This window comes from Poecilia formosa, unplaced genomic scaffold (genome assembly GCF_000485575.1).
Source record: "Poecilia formosa unplaced genomic scaffold, Poecilia_formosa-5.1.2 Scaffold559, whole genome shotgun sequence".
In the NCBI taxonomy this organism is placed as follows: Eukaryota; Metazoa; Chordata; class Actinopteri; order Cyprinodontiformes; family Poeciliidae; genus Poecilia; species Poecilia formosa.
In genome coordinates this window covers 231,344-248,471 of record NW_006800498.1, presented here as the reverse complement: position 1 = coordinate 248,471, position 17,128 = coordinate 231,344, and the positions used below count along the sequence as shown (strand labels likewise).

Genomic DNA, 17,128 nt, shown 5'->3' with positions numbered 1-17,128 from the left:
CTATTTGCAAAACGACTGAGCTCTGCAACATTAAAACATGGATAGAACCGTAACTACATTAATCATAACTCTTCTCCTCAGTGTTTCTGTTTCTGGTGGTGCAGCTCTGTGCTGCCTTCAAGAGAATGGGACATCAGAGTATCATCCATAAAACTTCACCCACATGGCATTTATTGTGCAAACCAGAGCTTTCAGTGGAAAAACAAAAGTTCCAGGTCCTTTAATGCCATAGAAATATGAGACAGAAACATTGATTATATCTATATATAGACCTCTCTATTGATTTATAGGTTAATAGTTTTACTGGACAGAAATTACAAAGAACAAATCTGGTTCTTAATCAAATCTAATTAAAAACATAAATAAGTGATAAGTTATTTACTGTTATGATCTGTAAGATATATTTATTCTCAGTACTAGATGTGGTCTCAACAAACCCATGACATTTCAACAATATTATTTTACCTTTTATCTGAAACTAGTATGTTTATTCTTGCCATACACTCCTCTGTATTAATTATTGATTGAAAGGTCTTGCCATACCAGTTTATTCCTCTGTATTTACTTTAGTTTCTTAGTTTATTCTTGCATTTTGTTCTTCATTCATTTCCATTTAGTTTCCTTTAATTAGTATTGTCCTCTCTTGGTTTATTGCTATGTCCACTTTAGTTTCTTTTCTGTTGCTAGATTTATTTTATCGTTTATTGACCATCAGTAATCTTCACTCATCACCTGCTGCGCCGCCTAATCGTCATGTGTTTCACATCATGTGTTGATTTTTCACTGTTCAGCATCGGATTCTCTGTTTTTATGCCATAATTCACATCTAGTTCATCGCGCCGTTTTATGTCCCGCTTCTCGTGTTTTAGAGTTTTGCTCAATGTGCGCGTCTTTTTTTTTTTTTTTTTTTTTTTTTTTAAGCCCCTATGGTGCGGGGCGGTCGGGAAACGTATCGATGGGGAAAAGGCAGACTGATATAAACCTTTTAAAACAACAGAAACAATTTCGGTATTCTGATTATTGAAATTTAAAAGTGCTGTGTTGTTCTATCACCCCCGTGTCATACCGGACCTTACAGCTTCGGTGTTATCGCTATAAAATGAACGCTCTCTGTCGTGTTGTCACCATGGAGGGATTTCTTTATTTAAATGGGTTCATTTTTCAGAGGGATACAAAATGAGGTGATTTTAGCTACCAGTAGCAGGAGAACGGAGCTGCGCCAAGAAGCTAAAAGAAGCTACAAACACTGAATAGAAGAAGAGCTGTCATGTATATTGTTGCAGCCAAGCATGGTTTAATGTTACACAATACAGTTTTACCAAGTTGCTCAAAGTCTAAACTGGCATTGTTGTGCATTTAAGGTGTAAAGTTTACCTTCGACCAAACGCCCCCCAAAGGCATCCCAGCGCCCCCCTTTTGTAAAAATGTCCGCCAGCGCCCCCTGCCGTCCTCTGAACGACCCCTGGGGGGCGGTACCGCCCACGTTGAGAACCGCTATTCTGGATACAGGCTTACCAAGGGTTAAAATGTGGCCCAATAACATCTGGCCTTGCACAAGAAGAAACTACAACCTTAAGACTTTTTCTTGGTTCTAGAGCTGTACTGGTGCAAATTATAGACTAGGCATTGAGCAACTTGCTGCCTCTCATAATAAAGGTTAAATGGTACCTAAAGACCAAATACAGCTTTGTATTATCACTACATATGGTTCAGATGTTTAGGCCCTGAATGCAGCAGAGCCAGAATGAAGACTGGCAGGTGGTACGACCACTAATCTTTGATAAGCACAAAACTAAACAAACTGACTGCCAAGGAAAAATGTGCAGAAGCTGACTTGGCATGGTGGGTAAAAAACCACCAGACAGAAAGGAGGAACAAAGAGAATCTGGCACTGAACAAAGAAAAACAAAAAACTTGCATCATGAGGGAGCACATGAGCCATGAAGATCAAGTTGTTGATCAGAGACTGAGAGCAGGAGAGACAGTTATGCAGAACACTGACTGGACAAAGAGCAGAAACATTCAACAGGAGCTTAAAAAACCCAGATTAACTCAACAAAGACAAGAATTCAACAAAGCAGAGAGAAAAATTGATCTGAAATCAAAACCTACTAAGAATCACAGGTTGAACCAGCCAAGCTGTCGCCTTTCCTCTTTGTGTGTTACCATCCTGTTGTCTGAGCAAACAGTAAAAGAAGTCACAACCTCTAAATTTATTTATTATTCTTCCTTTGCTCTTGTTCTTTCATCTTAATCTCTAATCCCCCTCCAGTTCTTTACACCCTGCTCTTCAAACCTAAACCCCCCCATCCGACAGTTTAAACACCATCCCTCCATCTTCTTCTCTGATCTGGATTCCAGGGGAACCACTTTTACGTCTCATTCCTTCACTCTGCAAATATTACACTCCTTTCTTTAACATTTCTGTCCTTAACTCTGATACACACCAGTGTATCAAGGACAGATAACCTTGTATCTGAAGTGCTAAGAGTGAGAGCTGGAGGATGGATAAAGAAATCATACTGAAACCATTAAGGGATTTTCAGATTTCCCTCAAACCCAATTCTTTTTCTCATGTCTCTAAGACACTTGAAGGCACAGCAGCATTAACCCTTCTTTAGCGGACTTGATGGGGACATTTATTTTACGCTTTTGTTTAAGTGTGGGTTTGAGTCCCACTTTGCCTTTCCCCAGGCAGGCATGTTGTATTTGTTCCCTGTGTGTTTGTGCTTGTTTCTCTGAGTCACCTTGTAGCCTTGGATGAGTCCATTCTGGGTCTCCAGGGGCGGCATGTCCCAGGTCACTTCCAGGGTGGAGGGAGACACGGCTGACACCTTGATCGACTGAGGCGCCACCGAAGGAGCTGCAGCCGGAGAGACGAGAGGTGCTGGTTACCGTGTGTGAGCAGCTGCATGTTAAAAGAGCGGGAAGTGAGGAAAATATGCTCTACCCTTCTAATTAGAATGAGCCTCAGGCAGGACCTTGTTACACCACTGTACTGCACATAAGAATGAACACTGAGCTGTGTGCACCTGAGGCTGGAAGAGAAGTCCATATCACCTGATTTCATCATTCCCCGCCAGGCTTTTCTGGCTCCCCCTCCTGATACACTCCCCTATCCTCACCTTTTACTCCTCACTATGTGGTACGTATGGCCTACTAAACTCTGCAAACACACTCACACAGCACACTAACAAACACACACATACTCATGCACGGGTGATATAAATGCAGTGCTGCACTGCAAGTGGAAGTTTTTCTAAAACAATGTGGAATTCTATTTACCTCTATTCTTGTTTGTAGTTTACAAATGTCTTGCTGTATCAGGTGTGTGTTTGTTTGTGTGTCTTTGTAATTGTGGGTTGAATGACAAAGTAAGCTGGCTGTATTAGGACTCCTGCTTTGACTTTTCAGTGCAAGTAAAAGAGGTACAGCCTTCACTATAAAATAGTTGGCCTTGTGTATTTCATGATGGATACACATGGATGCTCCCTATTAGAGAACCCAACAGAGACTTTAAAATATATTTTTACTGAAGCAAGGTGGGGGGACAGGACAAAGCCCACTAGAAAGAAAACAAAAATGTCTAAAACTCCAATAAAATTAAAAATCTTTTTAACTGAAAGTGCATTCGGTTCCTCAGTATCTTTGAACAACTTCACACAGTTACATAAAAGGTTTTTGATGAAATCTTAAAAGCTATCAAAGCTCAGAACTGAGCATTTGCACTGGCTGAAAACAATTTTTTTCCCCTTTTTTGTCTATTATTTCAACGTTTTAGCTTTGTCACTGCAACTTCAAGCAAAATATGACTTACTGTTATTCCTTCAGTCAAACAGACTTGTGCTAACATCATGCTGTTGAAATGCTGTCATTTTACCCAAATGCTCTGACTTTACAGCAGAGGTAAACATTTACTTTTCAAGGAGATAATACTCTAAAGCATACTAGCAATTAGTTCAGGATACCTTAAGTAGCCTTCATAATGAATTACAGTAATAAAAAATAAAAGGCAACAGGTTTTTAATTTGACCTGAGCTGGTGTCTGTAACTAAACCTAGCAGAAAAACTCTTCAGAATGCTAATACAGACTATGCCTGATGCTCCATTCAACCTTCAGGAGTCTGATTGTTTCTACTCTGCAAACAGTTGGAGGTAATTTAGAGCAATGCTTGTAGAATAATTTCTAAGAAAACTCAAGGTTACCTGGAAATGAAATATCCTTGTCCTAAAGAAAGAAATGGTGTACATAGCTTGTTATAGAATATGATAAAAACATAAATGTGTAAAAATTCAAAAGTCTGAAATTCCTTTGTAGCACTGAAGGCATTCACATATCTCTACTGAGAAACGGAAATATAGAAGTTGACCTGGAAAAATCACTTTCTTCTGTCATATCTTACAATTATAAATATGTTTCATGGTTGTTTCTTTTCACCTACCTGCCTCTCCAACAGACACCTCAACCGGAGCGGATGGACGGCTCTCACCGATGATGTTGTAGCTCGTCATCACAATATGATAATGTTTGAACTTCTTTAGTTCTGTAAGCAAATATCAAATCTTTTCAAAACATTTCTATTATACTAAACATGAAAACATACATCTTCAGTCAGAAGTTTACATCTGACATAAATGTCAAAATAATGTCATAATAATTGTACAGTACATAACTGATGATTTATGTATAATTTTTTTCACCCTGTGTAGACTAGAGAACATCCCCAATGAAGTCACACTTTTGGACACAGTTCTAGTTATCTCGTTAAAAGAGAATATGACATTTATAACCATAATTTGTGTAACAGTGTAAAGACTTTGGCTTTATGTTGGTCGACTTTGTAACTTACGTGTCAGCTCAAACTCTGTGAGTGAGGCACTGCTGACTGTCTTGAAGGTGCTCTTGGCTTTGGAAGAGTGAAAGAAAAACAAATGGAGAGGAAATCAATTGTGCTTCGAGTCCAACAACAAACCACTCAATTATAATAGGATTTAATAGAATCACTGTGTTGAAGAGCAAAACATTCAAAGACATTTTTGCTTCAGTATTGTTGCAGGACTCTACACTTTGGAGTGGGTAGAAATTTTTCTATCACTCTACCTACAGACACAGATGCTGTTGAGTTTGAGGAGTAGAGAGGAGAAAAAAATCGTTACCCAAAAATAGATGAAAAATAGATGAACATATGTTTACAATGCAAATAAAAACATTTATCAAAGTTGAAAATTATCATTTGAACAAGGCTCTCTGAATTAGTGGCAGTTCATTCCAAGTTTGCCAACACCAGGGAATCCTGACATTATGAGGGTCCAAACCAACCAATGAGAACACAACTGATGGCAACACAGGAGCTAGAAGATCATGCACATCACATTTAATATCGCAGTTTGCAGGTTCACTTTTCCTTCTAAATTAAATAAAGGCAATATTGAATTACAAATGATTAAGAACTTTTGTAAAACTTTAATCTCTTCATTTGAAGCAGAATTGCACAAGACAGTTAACTTACACAAGTAAAATGCTTCGGTGAAAAGAACATTAAGTTTAAAAACGCCAGTGCAGTGTATCAGGACTTTTAAAAATGTGGTTGACAGACAGTCTGACAATACTGCTGGAGCATGCATAACTTGTAAATGGTTTCGCTTTGTGCAACTCAAAGTGGTTGAAGCTTAAAATTAAGTCAGTCAAACAGTAATATGACTAAATAACACAAATGTATCTGTCAAGGTTTAACTGTTACAATTGTTTCCAGTGAGTCATCCTGCTTTTTTCTGTTTGAGACTTTGAAGTGTTCAGAGTTTAACAAAAACTACATTAAGTTTTGTGACCATATTAGCAACAACAACAAAAATAATTCTGAGCTGTGGAGCTACACAGCTCACAAGCTAAAAATAGCAGACAATAACTTGTTGACATAACTTGCCCTTCACTGTTTCTAATTGGTTTATAGCATGATATGGGCCTAATATATGTCTGTCGCTGAACCAGGGGGAGACTTTCTGTGTTGCACAGACTTTATTTTCCTAGAATGACAAGCTACTCAGAGTTTTTTTTAAAGGCACTGTTAAAAAATGAAGTTACACGTGGAATTGGTCACACTCTAAAGCCCTGAGATTCTCAGATTTGGTTGACCCTTTCTCAATTAGGCAAGAGGCCAACATGCAAAAAATAAAACATACAGATTGTTGAAAAGTTAAGTTAGAGGTGTTTGTGTACACCATGGAGTCATTTCTTCTCAAGTAGAGTTGATGCAACAGCTGGCTGACTCTATAAAAAGCAGATCTACTTACCTGTAATGAGGGCACTTGTGCTATGGTTTTTAGCTGTCTGGACTCGGGCATCACTGACAGTGGATCCATTTGCAGGGAGCTCCCTGTAATACAGCCTGTATCCAGTCAGGACTCCATTAATACTGTCTTCACTGGGGCGCTAGAAAACATGCAAACCGACATATACATTTCCATAGACATTAGTAATACAATGCTTCAAAGACAACTTGTGAGCCTATTATAATTTTTTCAACTGAGCTAGTTTTTTTGTCACAGACAGGAGAAAGGAAGGCCAGCAGAACTGCATTTGAGCTGTATTTTATTCATCATCCAATTTAAAAGGTTAGAGTATTGGTCTTGCAGTAACTTGCAAAGGGGAAAGTGATGCTTCAATAAGTTTGGCACTCTCATAAAGGGTGATGAAATTGCTGGTGACTTTGTGTTTTCATTGCCTATTTCTGCTTTGACATAAGGCTACAAAGATGAGAAAAGACATTTACAGACAGAAGAGAAAGAGAGGCAAGCTGTAAAGTACTCAGAAGGGATCTACTGTCTTTTCCTCTTTCTCTGTTTCCTCTGATGCTGGATTGACTGCCGAGGGCACCTTTCAACCTGTACCATATCGTCTGCTGGTATATAATCATTAAGAGCTGGACATTTCTCTCCTGGCTAAGACAGTCCATCCCTCTGTTCTTTTCTCCTTCCCTCTGTACTTAAAATTTATCCTCACTGCTCTTTGACATTTTCTGCTTTAATAAATAATGATAACCAAATTCACAGACACCAAACACGAAGCAAATTTATATACAATTAAAATATGACAAGCCTCATCTCTTAAAGTAAATGATTAACCTAATCTTTTAAGATATAGTATGTCGTGTTGAGATCTATGTTTAAAAAGGACATTTGTTATGTTCAAAGAAGATAAATACCTTCCACTGCACCATCACTGAGGTAGTAGTTGTTGGTTTCACTGAGAGGATCACTGGAGGCTCATTAGGAACTGGAAAGAAGACAGACAAAAAATGAACAGATAATTGCTTCATACAGACATCAGCTCCAACACATCCAGATTTCTCTTCATTCTTTAAGCATTCCAACCCTGGTCCTTACCATCCTGTAGAGTAGTAACAGCATCTGTCTCCTTGCTGAGGACACTGTCTCCTACGTCATTAGTGGCCAGCATTCGAATCTTGTATGATGTGAAGGGCTTCAGCCTAAACAACCACAATCAGAATAAGCTTTATAAGCCAAAATGTGTGCACAAACAATACATTTCACTTTGGTTTCAAGCACTCATAGCGAGTGTAAGATGCAAACAGACACATCATTGTCAAATTCCAGTGGAAAAATATTAAGATTTCAAAGGGGCTGTTTAGAAGGCAGTCACCATTGCTTACAAGTGTCTTCAGTTCACACTTTGCATGTCACTAACATATTCAGGCAGTTTTAATGAGTCTAACTGAATGAGTAAATAATCTCACTTGAAACAGATTACTGTGTAGAGAAAATGCTAAAGGAAGAATTTGAAACATGGCTAAGACAAAAAAGGATTTATTGCAAGTTATGTAGTCAACACAATAGTTTACATTACAATAAGCCTCCATCACTTATTAAATGCTGAAATAGTGAATTTCAGCATTTTAAATAAAACCAATATTTATAATATAAATAAACAAAACATAAATATCATATAAATCAAATTAGCATGAAACTATAGTACCTGAAACACCAACTTCAGCATCCAAGCATTTCTTTGGAGTTGTTATTGTAATGACAATTTCCTTATATATTACACAACTCCCCATTTATTCCATTTGCGAAAAATATAAAACAGACTTCTGTATTTTCCCCTAAAATAATTTGTTAAATCCAAATCTTGTCTTGTTTATTGTAAGCTCAGTGTATCATTACACACCTTTCTGGGTCTTGGACAGTCCTGTGTGTCACCGTTCCAGTTATTTTGGTTTGTATAACTCAGCGGTCTCCAACTCCAGTCCTTGAGTGTCTCTGTCCTGCATCCCTGCTCCAGCCCACTTGAATCAATGAATGGCTAGCTTCCGTAAAACTTGCTACAGGGGAACTTGAGGACTGGAGTTGGAAAAGCCTAGTTGAACTTATTGCCCTGACTGCAGATGTGTGCAAGTTTAGGATTTAATAAAATTTCTTGTAGTCATTTCATGACTTATAATAACACAATTTGAAGAGTGGTGAAGAAAACTTAGCCTCTGTTTTACATTATTTCTATCCCCTAGGGAAACCAGATGCAATGGATAAAATGTTCCTCAATACTCTGATTAAAAAGCAAAATACTCCTCAAACAGATTTCAGTTGCATTTATTTTACAGAATCTGTCCCTGCGCCTTCTTAAAAATATATAATAATTATTATTATTCCTCTGTCTGGGCTCTTGTCTGTACTTAATGTGTGGACTACAATTCAATGCTAATGAAAATAAGTAACAAGGGAATTTATTTATCTCTATGATGAATGCCAGTAAATGTGGAGGGTGCAGTATGTGATTAAAGTTTGCTGTGTCTTGTAGGCAAATTTCCCAACATGAGATACTCTGAGCTTCTAAAAACAAGAGATCAAATAAAATGTGTAAGATACCATTTATGCATAAAAAATACGTACTCTTCCATAATTTATTGCCAGTCTTTTAATTTTGCTGGAAATTATTTGCCTAATCCTTGAAGGCATTTCTTCAAGTCATAAAGAGGAATTGAACTGCTTACCAAAACCAAACAAACACTTAAAACAGTACTGTGTACTTTGAACAGCTTAGGATAAATATTTTTCTGAAATAACCTTCTCACCTTTTTTCAGACATGTTTTGCTCTTTCAGTGGCCTTAGAAAACCACACTAGTGCTTGAATTACAATAAGCCTTCACCTTTCCTCACAGTCTCCAGTGTCAAAGTGTTTTTATTGCTATATTCAAACAACATCTGCATTTCTCCTCTGTTCAAGGTGAAGGATATTATGAGCCCGGAATAATAATATATATCAGCCAATTTTAAAATGCCTAACTCTAGAGGCCCTTGTTATCAGAGTGACATAAAGCAGTAGCAAATCATAAAATATTGAAATTATATGATTTGGTTTACTTTAACATTTTACTGTTTATGTAAAAACACATCACTTTCTAACATCCAAGTCAATTTTGTTGAGAGAGACTTGCTTTTATCTTCAGCGGTTGAGAAGACAGAGATGTTTGTGAAGCCAATTTTTCATACCAATTTGAAGGAGCGATCCACCTCAGTCCAACAGGAAAGCTATTTTGATCACAGAAAGTTTCTTTTTTTTTTTGCTTTGATTTTTCAATCTGCATATATGTAGAATATGTAGCAGTCTTAGCAGAATGTTAGAAGTTATTCATGAGTTGCCCTGTTGTCTTACAACTACATGTATACAGGGAGAAAGCTGCCATGGTTAGAAAAGCTAAGTTATTCCATGTGCTAATTGCTAATTAAAGTTCTTTGAGTGTCAGCATTACATGTTCTTGAGTTCATTTCAGTAAAACAGTCCTGGAGTGAAAAGTTGCCTCTGTTCATGAAAAATGAATGACAGTTCACAACAGACAACTGAATAGCTTTATTTTATTTAATAGCTTTATTGTTGCAGCTTTTTAAACCATTTTTAATTAATGTTACTTTCTGGAAATGTTATGCCCTGGGCCACTCTATTTAAGCAGTCTTGGGTTGAAACTTAGCACCTCTGCAGTTTATAGTTAATTTGATGTGAAAACATAATTTTGCTTTGATATTATTAATTTGAAAAGTAAAATAGAAGATTTGGGCACAAATTGCATCTGCATAGCTGATAACACCTGTTTATATCAGTTTATGCAACATATGATGCCAAGAGGTAGAAAAAATATATCCTGAATATTTACATTTGGATATCAGAAATGTTATTGAACCCACTGAATAAAATGAATTAGAGCCTTCCATGAAAGTAAAAAACCACCTGTCACATTTTAAGTCCTCCCACACATTATGAACACAAGTAAAACAAGTAATTCAAAGTTAGTCAGCTCAAACATCTTCCTGCATGGTCTTTCTCCAGCACTTGTTTACAGAGCACCCAGGGGATTACAGAAGATCAGCCAGGAATTCAGCAGGAAGCAACAGGAGAGAAGTGTCCTCGTATATAATTATCAGCTTGGCTCAATGAGGGACCAGAAAACGCCCTGCAGATTTGTGTACAATAAAGGAATAGAACATCAAAGACACTAAGCCTAAACTAGGTTGGGTGCCAACAGCGCTGGGAGGATGTTAAGGACAATGTTTGAAGATGTGTGTGTGAAAAGTGTGCCTGTGTAGATAAGCCGCGGGGGCATGATGTTTTGCTTCTAGAGTTTTGTGGAAACAACAATTAATACTCATGAAAAGTAAGCATGAGTGAGCACGTAGAAATGCAAGTTAATTCCTCCATTCTTTGTGCAAGATCTCAGAAATAGCATCAAAACAACAACAGCGGCTCCACAGTGATAGTAGACAGTCTGTCCCTGAGGTAGGTCGAAACAGAGAGAGCTCACTCTAGCATCTCAAACAGCTCTGTGATCACTTGAGAAGAAGAACGCTTAAACAGTCACAAAGCACACTCCCAACACTGGTAAAAAGTCATCACAGCCCCGCTTCTTAGGCTTTGTCGGCAAAGTTAGAGTCTGACCAATGTTGGCCGCTGCCTTAATGACACTATCATAGAGAGCAGGAAGACGGGGATGGGAAATGGAAGAGACAAAAGTGCTGAAGTCCCCTTCAACTGGCAGAGCAGGGGTGATGCTTGAAGGAAAAAATGCCTAGCTGATAGTTTCTGAAAGCTGGGGCTGTTGATAGATGGAGGAAGAAAGGGAAGGAGACGGGGACAACAAGAGGGGTGACACATGAAAAGGCAAAAGCTGTTCTTAAGAAAGAATGGACAGAAGACACAGTCAAGCTTGAAAGCTCAGGAGTGGACAGAGACAGATGGAAAAGGGATGTAAGAAAGTTAGAGCAGTTCCTTCAGTGCTCAGGTGATAGGTGACTGAGTTCCTCCCTGTTTATGGAGTAGTCATGATCATTTTACCACAACTGTTGCCTCATTCTTTGAAGGATATATTTTTATAATTTTCTGTAAATAAACAAATGTTTCTTCAAGAAATGATCTGATGTGATGCTGGAAAATATTAGTGCTGTGTTCAAGTTGTGCAAAAAGGAGCTGAACTGTCAACAAAGTTATTCAAGACTAAAACGCTCTACCTCAAATGAAATATCTATCTCAGTGCAACACATCGCCAACAAACAAACAGTAGTTAGCACAGATGTTCCCAAAACATCAAAAGTATCATTAGTCCTTATTTTTAAAAACGATTTATTCAAAGAAGCTCTATGAATGATCAGGGCTACTTTGCACCACTCTGATAGTTGAAGAATCTGAAAAACAGATTAAAAACAAATATCTTTATTGTTGAGCTCACAGCCCTATTTGTTTAATGATTTTGAAGTAAAAAGGGTTTTTGGGTGTAGAATATTGCTCATTAGGATGATATGTGCTTTTCGATTAAATGCTATTAATTAATTATAGGTCCTGCACTAACTTGATTAAAAATGTAAATGGAGTCTCCCTACTGTGAAAATTAATGTTCTAGAATATCATGACAGTTTGTTTGTGACCAGAAGTCTTTACAAGTCTCTTCTCTGTCTAGGTTTATACAGGTGTTCTGTGACGGGTTTAGAGATTTGTTAGAGAGCCAAAGGAAAGAAATTGCAGCACAGCAGACAGATTAGGGGCAGGGTTGTGGAAAAGTTTAAACAGTTATAAAACAAAATTCAATCTGAGAACAGGACAACTACCAGTTACCCACATGGGCTGCATGGATGAGTTCTGACAAAAAGCCCAAATCATGTTGACAGATCCAACATTATCTGGTCAGATAGGAACAAAATGTATGCATGGTGGAAAATGTACTCTTCAGAACTGAACCCCCTGAACACACTGTCCCAACTAGTGAAGTACATTGGTAGGAGTGTCATGCTGTGGGGATGCTGGTTTTCTTAAAGGTTTTTGTGGCACAATGGCATTATGATAAGCACCTGGACAGGAAGAATAGCAGAAAGAGAAGGAGAAGGTATAGGCCGGGAATGGAACTGGAGACATCTGTAGTCTCTGCACTTGGTGGGCCTGCCCTACCACTGAGCCGTGTGGCACCGTATGGTGCTGTGTGGCGCCATGAGGCGCCGTGACAACACTACAGCTGCTCAGATTGGAGACTGAATGGAACTAAATCCATGGCAGTCCTGGAAGAAAATCTTGGGACATTGATTTGCCTCCAGCAAGACACTAACCCTATGCTTGCAAGCAGGGCTAGACTGGAGTGGCTTCTGAGCGACGATAAAATAACAGAACAGACTTATGACTGCACAACAACATTACAGGGTGACAATGATAAAACAAACAGCATTAACAGCCAGTCTATCAGCTGTTTCTGCTTGTTTCTGTTCCATTTACACCATAAATATGCCTCACTGTTTATAATTTCTGTAATTCAGTTTCAGTTTCTGAAGAGGATCTTAAGGCCCACACTTGATAAATGGCCCGAAGTCAGATCCTGACCCCGATTTTTGGGAATCACTGGTTTAGATGAAAGCATATACTTATTTTAGAATGGCCCAGTCAAAGACCAGAGCGACAGTATTTGTAATTTGAATAATTTGCTGGGTAATTACATTTAAATACATTGTAATGTTCAGTACAACAGTAACTTTCCTTGCAGAATCTAATTTAGTTTTTTGGTAAAAAGTGTTTAATTTAAAATATGAGTTAAAAAAAACAATTACTTATTATATTACAGTATTCAGTGTTACTATCAGGTTAGCACTGAAATAGGCCCACCCCAGACAAGATAACACAGTGGACTTAGATTTTGTGGTAACACTTTATTTGAAGGGGGGTGAATAAGACTGACATGACACTTTCATTAACATGACATAACACCTGTCATGAACATTAAATAAGCCTTCATGAATATTTATGACTGTTGTCATAAAGCGTCATTCAGTAAATTATGACACTTTTAATACAAAATTGACATCATTGAAAATGTCTTCGTTATGACAACTTGTTATTAACTTAGACAAAATTGTCTTTGTTATGAGAACTTGACATTAACCAAGAAATCATTGCTGATATAAATTTGTTATAAAAGTATTACTGATTGCACTTTAAAAATTAGGTAACTTTATGTTATTAAAGGTAAAGTTTAAACAGTAATGATTTCTTGGTTAATGTCAAGTTGTCATAACAAAGACATTTTGAATAATGTCAACTTTGTATTAAAAGTGTCATAATTTACCGAATGACGCTTTATGACAACAGTCATAAATATTCATGTAGGCTTATTCATGTTCATGACAGGTGTTATGTCATGTTAATGAAAGTGTCATGTCAGTCTTATTCACCCCCCTTCAAATAAAGTGTTACCGATTTTGTTTCTATATAAAAATTATCAATTTGAAGCCATCAGCATCTAATGATCTGATTCACATTTCCTAGTGAAAGACAAAGAGTGACAATTGACTTTAGTAGGCAAACATGCTGAAATTTTTATTTTTGCTGCTTCATCTAACAAGTATGTCTCTGTATTTACGCGTACCTGTCAACTGTCCAGGAGGTCACATTGTGTGGGACGTCAGCTGTGTGGGTCTTCCAGGGCCCATTCGGCAGCTCCTTCAGCTGCAAAGTGAAGTACCTCAGAGGAGAGGAGCCTGAGCCACCAATTACCCAGTAGACACGGAGTCGGCGAGCCTCCACCTCACCCTGAGGAACAGAAAGCTTCCTGGGCGGTTGGGGGCGTTCTGCAAGTGAGGTGTGGAAGGGATGCAGAGAAATGAGGGGCATGGAGAAGTAGTAAAAATGAGAAATAGTCATAAATATGTTCCCTTCAATGCATTTTTGCAACATTTTAGGAAAATGTAGATATTCAAAAGTATTTTAACCATAGCAAATTGTCGGGACAGGTTTTTAATCTGGAATTTTCTTCGTAATTATTTTTATTTGAGGAAGTCACCCTTTGTGAGTACCAGTTAATGGCAGTCAAAGTGTTAATTTGTATCAGCTCTTACTACCTAGTTTGTGGTTACTGACCTGAGAATATAAACATGGAGCAAATTTACAGTTTTTAAAAATGAACTGCCATAAAGCCTTTTAATTGGGGAAAAACCTCCGCATTTCCCATTATATTAAATAATAATAACAATTGACATAAAATGGCTACATAGCAATAAACAGTACCTATAGAATTTTCTATATATAATTGGCTTTCAGAACTTTTATGAAGCTTCATGACAATAATTAAAAAGTTGATTTATTTCAAGAACTTAGTAAAATTAATATACTATATATAAATTAGATTCATTACAAACAAAGTCATATATTTCAGATGCCAATTCTGGAAAGTTTGATAGTAATGCCTCAGTGAATGAAAATCCAAACTTGTGTTTCTTAGAAACAAAGAATATTAGAATATCTACAATATAAATTTACCTTTATGATTATGGCATAACTTATGCAATCATGGGTAACCAAGAACATAGCATCATCAGAAGCATCTTACAGGCTGAACTGTTGCTCAATGCTTCAGAGTCCCTCTTTCCGATTAAATTCAGTTTTGCATTGTATTTACTAATCTGTTTTTAAATTTTTGCTAAACTGTTTAGATGTGCCTGTAAACTCTTCTAATCTATTACTTCATTGTTTTTCTTACAAGGGGAAGGAGGTTTATCCCCGTAGTTTGTTCTTCAAATAGCCTTGACATCTGTACATGTGGGTTGCAGTGCTCTACAAACATTTGCAACCGACTTTGATATTTTTCACATCTTGTCAAATTAACTATTTAAAACTATTTAAATGATTATTTTATTTGGATTTTTTTGTTTACTAGTAAAACAAAAAATGTTTTACTAGTAAAGAAAGTGGTGGCAGCATCATGCCTTAAAGATGAGTTTTCTATGAATTTGATAGGAACATAGAGTTAAAACTGCATTCTGGTAAATCCAAAAATATTCTAGGAAAATAAAGAAACTGTTACATACAGCTCAGGTCTCAATCTAGATAACCTAAAATATGCCCTCCATTCCTGCTGACTGAGCTAGAGCTATTTAAACAAAGAAGCCAATAAACAACAATTTCAGGTTATGGCCATTTTCCTCATATCTGGCAGGTGTAACTGCAGAAAAGAAAGCTTTACATAGGACTGACCTGGGAATTTTATTTGTAAGAAATTTAAGAAAACAATAAATCCTTTCCTCCCAATTCATATCTAAGCTCTAATTTATATAAACAATCACATAAAATCCTAAGAATATATAGTGAAGTTTGTGTTTGTACAGTGAAAATGTTCATGGGGTGTGAATACTTTCACAAGAAGCTTTATATGTCTATCAGTGTGTGCTACAGTGGATAAAGGTTTATGTGAACCACCACATTTAATTACTTCAGCATCAACAAAAACCATTTCTCAGCATGTTGCCAGTGTGTGTGTGCATGTGTATGCGTATGTTTCTAACACCTTGTGGGGACCATGTTCCTTGACACATACTACGTTGTGCGGACCCACTGCTCCTTGTTGGGTCCCCACAAGGGGAAATATTGTTTTTGGGTCAGGGGTTAGATTTAGGACTAGGGTGTGAATTGAGTTTTGGTTACTGTTAGGTATGTAATGTTCAGGGTTAGTGTTAAGGTAGGGTAAGTGATAGGGTAAGGTAAGGTTAAGGGTTAGTACAAGGTTAAGGTTTAGACTGTAGAAATGAATAGAAATCAATGGAAAGTCCCCACAAAAATAGCCACGCAAACATGTGTGCGTGTGTTTTTGTCCTTGGTATTCAATTACAAGATGATGGCTCTTGGAGTTGCCCTCTCTGTACAGCCATGTTAAGTGATGAGTTGACCTCAACACAAACTCAACACACAAGTAGAAACACACCTGCAGGCTCAACTGTCTCATTTTGGGGGGCATTGACCTATCGCTTGAGTCTAGAAATAAAAACATTATTGATGATCTCTAAAATTTAATTAATCTACATTTACTTTGTGGAAATAAACTGATCACAGTCTAACACATGTTGACAGCTACATAGTGCTCAGTCTCCTACACTCAGCCTTATCACAAGTAATTTGGCTCAAATGTGTTTGTCTTCTTCTTTCCCCCACACAGCACCGTTCTCCAGTCCCATCAAAATTGGACTATTGTCTACCACCTTTCTGATACCATCTTCTTCTGAATGCCGGTTGTCCTTTTGTTCTGATTCACAGTTAAGATTTTGTCTGATAATAAACTCATAATTGTGAGAACAAGTGGGGCTCTGTCATCATGAGTACTTCTGCTGCAGTGAAAATGGGAGGACAAGCGAAGAAAACAGAGGCAGAGATTAAGCAGAACTTTTTATTCTGTCCGTTGCCTTGTTGGTGATCAGCCTGAAAAGACAAATACCACACTAATTAAGCTCTGTGGGAAGAATTACAGCTCCCTGCCAAATGTATGTGACGTCATATTCACACACAACTCGGGTTTTTTTTTTTTTATTACATGGAATTTATTTGCTTTCCTTGGGATCGTCCTACAGAAAGGCCTATTTGACTTTTCTGTCTTTCTCAGTACAGGAAGAAGCCATTCTGTGACTGAAGTAGAACAGAGAATGACTATATCCTATTATCAAGAAATCCTGATAATGATACATTGAATGTTACATTGTATGTCCAATTAAAATGAACTACATATAATAGTATCTTTGAAAATATTATCATGATTTCAAAAATTTACAAACTTTCTTTAAACTGTTGTATTTAGATGGTTTTGTTGGTTTTTGTTAGACCTA

At 37.3% G+C, this 17,128-nt stretch overlaps 1 protein-coding gene across 2 annotated transcripts in view; it reads right to left on the bottom strand.

Annotated features, from left to right (window-relative positions):
• The window catches only part of sdk1b (sidekick cell adhesion molecule 1b), a 226,214-nt gene that overhangs the window by 31,585 nt on the left and 177,501 nt on the right, over window positions 1–17,128 (bottom strand). For both annotated transcript variants that reach the window (XM_007540753.2, XM_016665260.1), the window contains exons 28-34: window positions 13,909–14,110; window positions 7,384–7,487; window positions 7,203–7,273; window positions 6,292–6,430; window positions 4,851–4,907; window positions 4,443–4,544; window positions 2,748–2,863 (exon numbers count right to left, since the gene is read on the bottom strand). In XM_007540753.2, coding sequence (XP_007540815.2) covers window positions 2,748–2,863; window positions 4,443–4,544; window positions 4,851–4,907; window positions 6,292–6,430; window positions 7,203–7,273; window positions 7,384–7,487; window positions 13,909–14,110 — 791 coding nt within the window. The remainder of the gene's footprint in view (window positions 1–2,747; window positions 2,864–4,442; window positions 4,545–4,850; window positions 4,908–6,291; window positions 6,431–7,202; window positions 7,274–7,383; window positions 7,488–13,908; window positions 14,111–17,128) is intronic.